This window comes from Paralichthys olivaceus, chromosome 10 (assembly GCF_024713975.1).
Source record: "Paralichthys olivaceus isolate ysfri-2021 chromosome 10, ASM2471397v2, whole genome shotgun sequence".
Lineage (NCBI taxonomy): Eukaryota > Metazoa > Chordata > Actinopteri > Pleuronectiformes > Paralichthyidae > Paralichthys > Paralichthys olivaceus.
Window position 1 is genome coordinate 23,797,990 of NC_091102.1, and position 9,752 is coordinate 23,807,741.

Here is a 9,752-nt window from a genome sequence, read left to right on the forward strand (position 1 = left end):
ATCTTGTTCTGACATATGGCATAGACATTGAAAATGTAATAATATTTCAACAGAACTCTCTTTTGTCTGACCATTTTTTAATTACATTTGAATTTACAATTACTAATTACACCGATTCTGGACAGAAATTCTATTATAGTCTGTGTTTATCTGATAAAACTGTGAATACATTTAAAGAACTGCTTCCCTCTACACTTACCTCTCAGCCATGTGTCAGTACAATACAGGAAAGTTATCAAAACTTTACCCCCACAGTAGTTGATAACTTAGTTAACAGTACAGCAGCTTCATTAAAAACAACCTTTGATGCTGTCGCCCCTCTAAAAAAGAAGGCAAATCAGAGGAGATCAGCTCCGTGGTATAATTCCCAGACACGTATTCTAAAACAGACATCGCAGAAACTAGAGAGGAAGTGGCGTTCCACCAATAAACATGACTTTCACCTAGCCTGGAAGGATAGCTTGATATGTTACAAGAAAGAACGTAGAAATGTCAGAACCTCTTATTATTCATTATTAATAGAAAAAATAACAACAACCCCAGGTTCCTCTTCAGCACTGTAGCCAGGCTGACAGAAAGTCATACCTCTACTGACCCATCTATTCCTCTAACCCTGAGAAGCAATGATTTCATGAGCTTCTTTACAAATAAAATTATAACCATCAGGGATAAAATCCACCACCTCTTCCCAATCAATAGCACATACATAGATACAATGTCTGGTCCTGAAACCATAGACCCAGATTTATGTTTGAACCAATTTTCTTCTATTGACCTTCCTGAACTGACCTCATTAGTTTCATCATGTAAACCAACAACTTGTCAATTAGACTCTGTCCAAACTGGACTTTTTAAGGAAATTTTCCCCGTTTGACAGTTCCATATTAAATCAGATTAACATGTCTTTGTTAACCGGCTATGTAATTCAAGCTTTTAAGGTAGCTGTTATTAAACCTCTGCTTAAGCCTACACTTGATCCAGAGGGTTTAGCTAATTATAGACCCATATCAAACCTGCCCTTCATTTCAAAAATCTTAGAAAAAGCACTTGCTAACCAGCTGTGTGATTACTTAGACATAAATGGTTTGCTGGACAAATTTCAGTCAGGATTTAGAATCCATCACAGCACAGAAACAGCACTATTGAAAGTCACTAATGACCTTTTCATGGCCTCAGATGATGGACTTGTCTCTGTACTCATCCTGTTGGATCTTAGTGCAGCATTTGACACCATAGATCATAAGATTCTGGTACAGAGACTAGAACAACATATAGGGATCAGAGAAACTGAACTAGACTGGTTTAAATCATATTTATCTGATAGATTTCAATTTGTTAACGTCAACAATGACCCCTCCATGCACATGCAAGTTAGTCATGGAGTTCCAAAAGGTTCTGTCCTTGGACTGATACTCTTCAACTTATATATGCTCCCCTTAGGCAACTGTCGTATATTGGGGTTGCGATGATGTGAAGATGATGAAGGAATCTCAGATCGAACGTACCAGCGCCCAATAATGTGAGAAATGCTCACCCTTTTCTTTCGTCGACGTGGTGCGGGAGCAGGTCCGCTGAAGTTGTCGGCGACGCCGCAGGACACAGCACGTCCGAAGTTCGTGACGCCAAGTCTTGTCGTATATTGGGGTTGCGATGATGTGAAGATGATGAAGGAATCTCCGATGACACCGTCTTAATTGTATAAAATGTTTATTACAAAAAAGTTCAGCATCAATACAAGCAATGCAATCTGCATATGGAGAGATCCGGGGTCAATGTGCATCTCTCCTGCCTGGAGAGAGATTCGGAGCCAATGTGAATCTCTTCTCCTGCCTGGAGAGAGATTCGGGGCCAATGTGAATCTCCTCTTCTGCCTGGAGAGAGATTCAGGGCCAATGTGAATCTCCTCTAAGGGGGCAACTTTAACTCCTCGTTTATATAGGAGTGTTGTTTTCGTTATTTTAAAGTAAACACATCTGGTTTCTATCCAGCTCTTCTCGGTTGTCGGGTGACAGGAAGAGAGGCGACACTAGCTCAAATTTAGTGTTGCACTTAGAACTGTGACCTAATGCCCTACCATACGTTCAGGCTTTCTCCAAATTCCTCAAGACCTGTGGACCTCAAACCTAAAGATAAATTTCTTTTATGGGGAGGACTACACATAGCATTTCAGACACCACATATTTCCCCCCTTCGAGACTACGCAGAGTCTCGAAAAACAAAAATAATAACATATATGTTTAAATTTGTGATTTAGCAACATTAAGTAACTTTATGGAGTGCGAGAGTGAAAAACCTGTCAGGCAGCTATCTTTCCTGAAACATCCCTCAATCAATCAAGACAGGAAAATTCTCTCACGGCCCCTCTGCCTTAGGCGGCCACACGTAGTACTCCAGACCAATCAAAAAAATGAAGAATTTAATAATCTGTATATGAATATTACTTAAACAAATACATATGGAAACCTCAGAAAAATAAAGTCAAAAAAATGTCCAAATTCAGGCTGGTCGACCCATCGCACCTTCCAATGGACCCGTCCTTGCCTAGCCCCAATATCCCTAGAAATCAAAACAATCAAAAAATCTGAGGTACCAATATATTCACCCAGTAACAACATCATTCTTATATTTTACTAAGATTATCATTAGCATTATCAAAGATTACAACAATATAATCAAAAATATATAAGAAAAGACATAAGAACGTATCACACTCCAGCTCCTTCGCAGCGTCGACTCTCAGTGTAGTGTCGATGGTGTGGTGACTCTAGACATGTCATCACAGTGTCCTTGCTCAGAGTCCTTCAGTCCATTCTTATTGTCCATGTTTGAGTGTCTTAATCCCTTCAGCATATCCCCCAATATCGTTCTAGGAGGAAAGAAAAGAAAACACCAAACAGTATCTTTTGCAGAAACAATCAAATGCATAGAAATGTATAAGTCATAACATCATATTATTCCCAATTATGAGTCACACTTTCCATTTCCCCCCTTTTATCATAACATTCTATATATAAAAATTCCTAAATAATAAGCAACAACATAGAGAAATGTCAAAAACACAAACGGATTAGATATCCAGAATGGACTCTTCCTTCTTCTTCCTATCCACTAATTGTATTTGATTGAGTTTTCTAAGGGTCTCTTGGTCCTGTTCTTTCTGATCCTGTACCTTTTTCCTATAGAGCTCTACTTGATGGGCTATGTGATCTGTATACACGCCCTTTGCCATGCTTCCAAGTCCAACCACCTCTGCTAGTTTGCTCCTCACTGGTATGGGCAGCCCCTTCTGTAGCTTGGTTCGCAAAATTGACTGCTCCATCTGATTTAGATCTGGATCGTTTCCTGTAACATTTCTCCACACTTGATGGGCTCTTGACACATAGGCCCTCGGGTTCTCTTCCTGTCCCAATGGTTCAATAAGAATATTGTCCGGATGTACATTTGTTGGAAATGTATCCTTCAGCGCTCTCCACACTCGACCTCTTCTTGCAGCAAACAGCTCTGGATCATTCACAGCAGTCCCCACATGTCAAGTCAGTCCTGCTTTCTGTAGAATCTCTTGCATAGCTGGGACCCCAAGGAGATTAGCCAAGAGTCTCTTAATGTCTCCTACAGCAGGTTGCGTTCCCACCATAATCTCTTCCAACTTCGAAATCCAAGGATGTGCTCCATCTTGAAGTGTAGGCAACTTCTCGAGTATAGCGGACATATCTGTACTCTGCCAAGGCTTGTACTCTAAATTCTGTCCTCGGATTATCACCAGACACATCTTGTCAGGTACCTTCCCTTTCCTTGAGCGCAGTGAATATTTCTTTTGGGGTTCTTTTTTCGCAAGTTTTTCTTCAGTATCTGCAGCTCTTCCAATTGGTTCTCCAATGTTTCTCTGCTTCCTGGTCTGGTGGATTTCTCCAAATTTGAAAGGCATTGATCTATGCTTCTTTCAACTTCATCCAAAACCCTTCTGTGGTCTTCTATTCTGGTGCTGGATGACCCTGGAGAAAACCCTCTGAAAGATGAAGCACCTCTGATTTCCCAATCTCCATCGCTGTCTTCATTCTCAGTTTCATTGGAACTAGCCTCTCCCAAGTCCTTTGTCCTCCAGGTTATATCTCCTCTCTTTTCCAAGAGTGTCTGGCTGCAGACCTCTCGCGTCAGGCCTCTTCCTGTGCAGGCTCTCGTCTCAGGCCCACCTCCAGCGTGGGGCCGTTTAGGACCGGAAGTGCGCGCAACAAACTTCAAAATAAAACCACCTCCAGCGTGAGGTCGGTTGGGACCGGAAGTGCGCGCAACAAACTTCAAAATAAAACCACCTCCAGCGTGAGGTCGGTTGGGACCGGAAGTGCGCCCAACAACGTGAAAAGCTATTAGTTTCTTAAATATATGTAACACTTTTGATGTTGTCAATCCTTTATTTGTGGCATTTACCGATTACACCAGCAAAATATTAGTCTTAATGGGGTAGGGTTATGCCTGTCTACCTGGAGTCCCTCTGAAGAGTATGAACACATCAATCTATGTACATTTGTTCAGAGACTTAAACGCTTATGCATAACATTTATATAAGGTAAATGCCTTTAAAAAAAAAAAATCTATTGTATTAAATGATTCGACTTTTGTCTTCAATGACATTAAGATCTTAAGACTATTGAGGCCAATTAGGTTGTTAACTATGCTTAAATACAAAATTGTCAACATTTAGGGAGGAGAGGAATAGATAAAACTATTGAAATGCAATAACTCACCTGTGATCTTCATTGTATAATATAAGTAAATAAATAAACATATAATAATTAATATTAATATACTATATAAATATGTATGTATAAATATAAGTAATGCATATAAATGGGCGGCACGGTGGTGCAGTGGTTAGCACTGTTGCCTCACAACAAGAGGGTTCTGGGTTCCAACTGTGTGGAGTTTGCATGTTCTCCCTGTGCATGCGTGGGTTCTCTCCGGGTACTCCGGCTTCCTCCCACAGTCCAAAGACATGCAGGTTAGGTTAATTGGTGACTCTAAATTGTCCATAGGTGTGAATGAGAGTGTGAATGGTTGTCTGTCTGTATATGTCGCCCTGCGATACACTGGCGACCTGTCCAGGGTGAACATAAGTGGTATAGAAAATGAATGAATGAATGCAATGAATACTATATAAATATATAATATAATTAAAGCAATAAGGAAAACAGATAAAAGTACAAAAATTTCAAAAAAGAACAAAATCACTTGGTTCTATTCAGTCTTTATTAAACACCATCCTTATTAGCCGTCACTTGAGTTTCAGTGTAGGTTGTGTATCCTCTTTTATCCACAATCTCGTCACAAAAGACCCACATGTCATCCACATTTTCAAATTTGAATTTGAAGTGGTCAAGGATGTCTTCTGTCTCCTGGTTATCAAGCTGGCAACATTCTTCTTCGTCGTCGACAGATGGTGCAAGTTGTCTCAGATGGATGCATCTCTGTAATGTAACTTGCAGATGGTTTTGGTTTAATAATGTCATCTGGCAAGGTGTCTGGAAGCCGCTTATGTTTGTAAATGTAGTGAACAAGTTGCTCCAAGATGTCTGCAGATGGTGGATAGAGACTACTTTGTTGTAGCTGAGGTGTACTTGCTACAGTCTCTGTTCTGAATATTTCTGGGGTTGTCTGAAATAGATGCCACTTGCCAATGTTTTTGTGGACACAGGATGTTCTTGGTTTGGCACAAGGACAATGCTAGGTGTGAGCTGTGGAGTTGTATGTCACCATCACCCTCCCAAGCCGACTGTAGTGGTGCAAAGCTGGCTCGTGTACAGACAAACAGTACTGTGTAGGATTTTTTTGAAATGAAACCTCTACACAGAGAGGGACGTGGTCCTTCTGTGCCTGTTGTTGCCTTTTTTTGCAGGTTGCCTTTTTTGCCTCACCAAAGAATTTCAAGCTGACCATTTCCTCCAGTGTCTCGTCCTTAAGCCATTCCTCTGTGGCAATTTCTCTGCAATGGTCCAGTGAGCGGATGTGCTCACACTGGCTAAAAGTTAACCCACTCCTCAGTGCCATTAAGTGATACTGCCTGCATTCTTCAAGTTCACACTGCACCTTATGCAGGTGGCCCCAGGTTTTTTTTTGCACATGAATAGGCACTGAAAATCCGTGGGATGCTTTTTGTACAGCAGATATCCCATTTGTTGCATCTACACAGATAGCCCTCAACACACCGTCACTGTTTTTTTTCTTTCTGTGTTTCCTGTGAATGTGCTTGTTCAAATTTTTTGCAAGGCAGATTAGGCCGCAATGAGAACATTTTGCCTTCTTAGAACTTGTATGCTGGATAGAGGAGGAGGAGGTGGTAGGCTGAGCAGCGGAGGAGGTGGTAGGCTGAGCAGCGGAGGAGGTGGTAGGCGGGGCAGCGGAGGAGGTGGTAGGTGGGGCAGCGGAGGAGGTGGTAGGCTGAGCAGCGGAGGAGGTGGTAGGCTGAGCAGCGGAGGAGGTGGTAGGCGGGGCAGCGGAGGAGGTGGTAGGCGGGGCAGCGGAGGAGGTGGTAGGTGGGGCAGCGGAGGAGGTGGTAGGTGGGGCACAGGGTGCATCTTCTGGAAGAGTGGATGGTTGAAGAAGGGGGGGGTCAGGTGCAGCAGATGTGTGACAGGTCTGCAGGTGTTTCTCCATGTCCGCTCTTCTTATGACGGTTTTGTCACAGGGACAATGGAAATGTGGAGTGTTTCTGCAGTCTAAACTGCATTTGCAGATCTTTAGGTCTAGGAAGAAGTCAACAAAAGGTTAAATTTACCAATGATTAAAAAGACATATGAGCACATGAAAACACAGACACATTCACATACACATACCTTTGAATGTGATGGCGTTTTTTACATGTACATCCAGATGTTTCTGGAGCCTTCCTCTTTGGCTGGGTTTATATTTTGGGCAAAGGGGGCAATGGAAGAGCGTGCAACAAACTGTGCAGCGCTCCACTTTATAGCCCTCACTTGTTGGAAAAATGGAGTGATGCATCTACATAACACAAAATAGTGATATTATATTCAATATTTTATTTCAGTTGAAGCAAGTTAAACAGCTTCAGACTGATTGTGATGTTACATACTTGTACTTTGCAAAAAATGTCATATCACTAACACCATGGCACAAACGCGCCTCGTAATAAGTAGGCCAATACCTTGTTTATTACAGGTAACACTACACAAAAGTAAATATCGTAACACCTATCAACAGAGCTACCAATTGATTTATTAACGGTTAGATATAGCAGGAGGGGGGTCAGCAAAACCGCGGAGAAGCGGACTTGCAGATCTGAAAGCTAGCATAGATGCTGAATGCAATTTAGCCTATAAAACTCGTATTTTGTTCAACATTTAGCTATGTCTCAAATTAATTATTTAACGCATTACAAATAAACTCCCTCACTAACAAACTTAATTAGGTAGTTACGTGCAAACATAACTCATGCACCTTCATTTTTAAAAGTCTCACTTACTGTCACAACTAGCACGTGAGCGACGTCGGAGTCTCCGCCTTCTGTTTTTTTCTGGATCCGAGGAATTTTTTTTCATTTCCGGGCCTCACGCTGGAGGTAGGCCTGAGACGAGAGCCTGCACAGGAAGAGGCTGATCAATCGCTCTCAACTGATCTCACACACATACACACACAGAGCTCCAACAGCTGATCTTACACACACACACACAGAACTTCGGCAGCTGACATTACGCACACACACAAAACTTTGGCATCACTCCAAAGACACAGACAGCATCCAATCCTAAAGTTTTAAGTCGACTCATTCATACTTTGCCTATAGCATGCTTTTAGCCGCTCCTTCCTTATCCTTTTAAATCTAAATTTATGCTACCTTTTGAGGTGTAGATATTCAATGAGAGGTTAATTCAAGCATCTGTTCGTCAACTATTGCTGAAAACTTACAATTGAATGTTATTTCTACATCTCCAGTTCCTTGAACTGACCTGAAATTCACTTAGTGACTTTCTAGGATTTAGGCCGATTTAGAATCGCCTCCCTGAGGGCTTGGTCAAATCCGCGGCTTTTTATTTTATTCTTACCTTTATTCCTATTTGCTTTACAAGCATTTACTCTTATTTCATCCTTTTACTTTATTCCTTATCTTTATCCTTTCACTTTACTTTTATTTACTCTTTTACCTTATCCGTTTTCACATCTTTTTACACATTACCAATTACTCCTGGGCCCAGGATTATTACTTTTCTCTTTTAAACCAAATCCGACTATTCCTTAAAGCCTATTTTCACGCAGTGTCTAATCTACACATGTCTTACCGTTAAGAAGATGAGGGCCCTTTCTTCATTAATCTCGCATGATGTTATGTAGCTCACCTTATCGTTACTAATCAGACTATTCTACACCTTTACTTTAACTCTTTACTATCTTCAGTACTTTACACTTTCTATTACTTTAACTCTTTACTATCTTCAGTACTTTACATTTTCTTTTACTCCCCTTATATTTTCTCTATTATAATCCCCCCTGTTGCGTTGTGCACTACGCAACAAAGTCAAATTTAGAACGGAGTTCCACTCAATAGCAACACATCATGACATGGACACACAGATGAATCATTTACGGTGTGACCAAACAGCAGCACACAACAGCAGCAACGAACGTACCAGCGCCCAATAATGTGAGAAATGCTCACCCTTTTCTTTCGTCGACGTGGTGCGGGAGCAGGTCCGCTGAAGTTGTCGGCGACGCCGCAGGACACAGCACGTCCGAAGTTCGTGACGCCAAGTCTTGTCGTATATTGGGGTTGCGATGATGTGAAGATGATGAAGGAATCTCCGATGACACCGTCTTAATTGTATTAAATGTTTATTACAAAAAAGTTCAGCATCAATACAAGCAATGCAATCTGCATATGGAGAGATCCGGGGTCAATGTGCATCTCTCCTGCCTGGAGAGAGATTTGGAGCCAATGTGAATCTCTTCTACTGCCTGGAGAGAGATTCGGGGCCAATGTGAATCTCCTCTTCTGCCTGGAGAGAGATTCAGGGCCAATGTGAATCTCCTCTAAGGGGGCAACTTTAACTCCTCGTTTATATAGGAGTGTTGTTTTCGTTATTTTAAAGTAAACACATCTGGTTTCTATCCAGCTCTTCTCGGTTGTCCAGTGACAGGAAGAGAGGCGACACTAGCTCAAATTTAGTGTTGCACTTAGAACTGTGACCTAATGCCCTACCATACGTTCAGGCTTTCTCCAAATTCCTCAAGACCTGTGGACCTCAAACCTAAAGATAAATTTATTTTATGGGTAGGACTACACATAGCATTTCAGACACCACACAACATCATGAGAAAGCACCACATACACTACCATTGTTACGCAGATGACCCCAGCTGTACATTTCTCTGAAGCATGATGAATCTAATCACATCACATCAAGGCCTGGATGACCCAAAACCTCTTACTTCTCAATTCAGACAAAACTGAGGTCGTTGTAATCGGCCCTAAACATCTTAGAGAATCACTGTCTGTACAGATAGTTACCTTGGATGGTGTCAGCTTGGCCTCCAGCTCAACTGTGAGGAACCTTGGAGTTATGTTTGATCAGGACATGTCATTTGACCAACACTTAAAACATGTCTCTAGGACAGCTTTCTTCCTGCTCCTCACATTTAAAGCCCTAAACAATCAGGCCCCTTCAGTATATCAAAGACTTGATAACACCATATTATTCAAATAGATCACTTCGTTCACAAAACACAGGCTCTCTTGTGGTTCCAAG

The 9,752-nt window shown here is 41.6% G+C and overlaps 1 protein-coding gene across 1 annotated transcript; it reads right to left on the reverse strand.

Moving 5' to 3' along the window:
• Positions 1-5,573: 5,573 nt before the first annotated feature.
• Positions 5,574-7,605, reverse strand: LOC138411749 (uncharacterized). Its single transcript, XM_069532318.1, has 3 exons — positions 7,475-7,605; positions 6,828-6,993; positions 5,574-6,737 (listed from the first exon to the last, which is right to left on the reverse strand). The coding sequence occupies exons 2-3, from the start codon at positions 6,991-6,993 to the stop codon at positions 5,719-5,721; spliced, it is 1,185 nt and encodes a 394-aa protein (XP_069388419.1). The 5' UTR covers positions 7,475-7,605; the 3' UTR covers positions 5,574-5,718.
• Between the last annotated feature and the right edge of the window lie 2,147 nt (positions 7,606-9,752).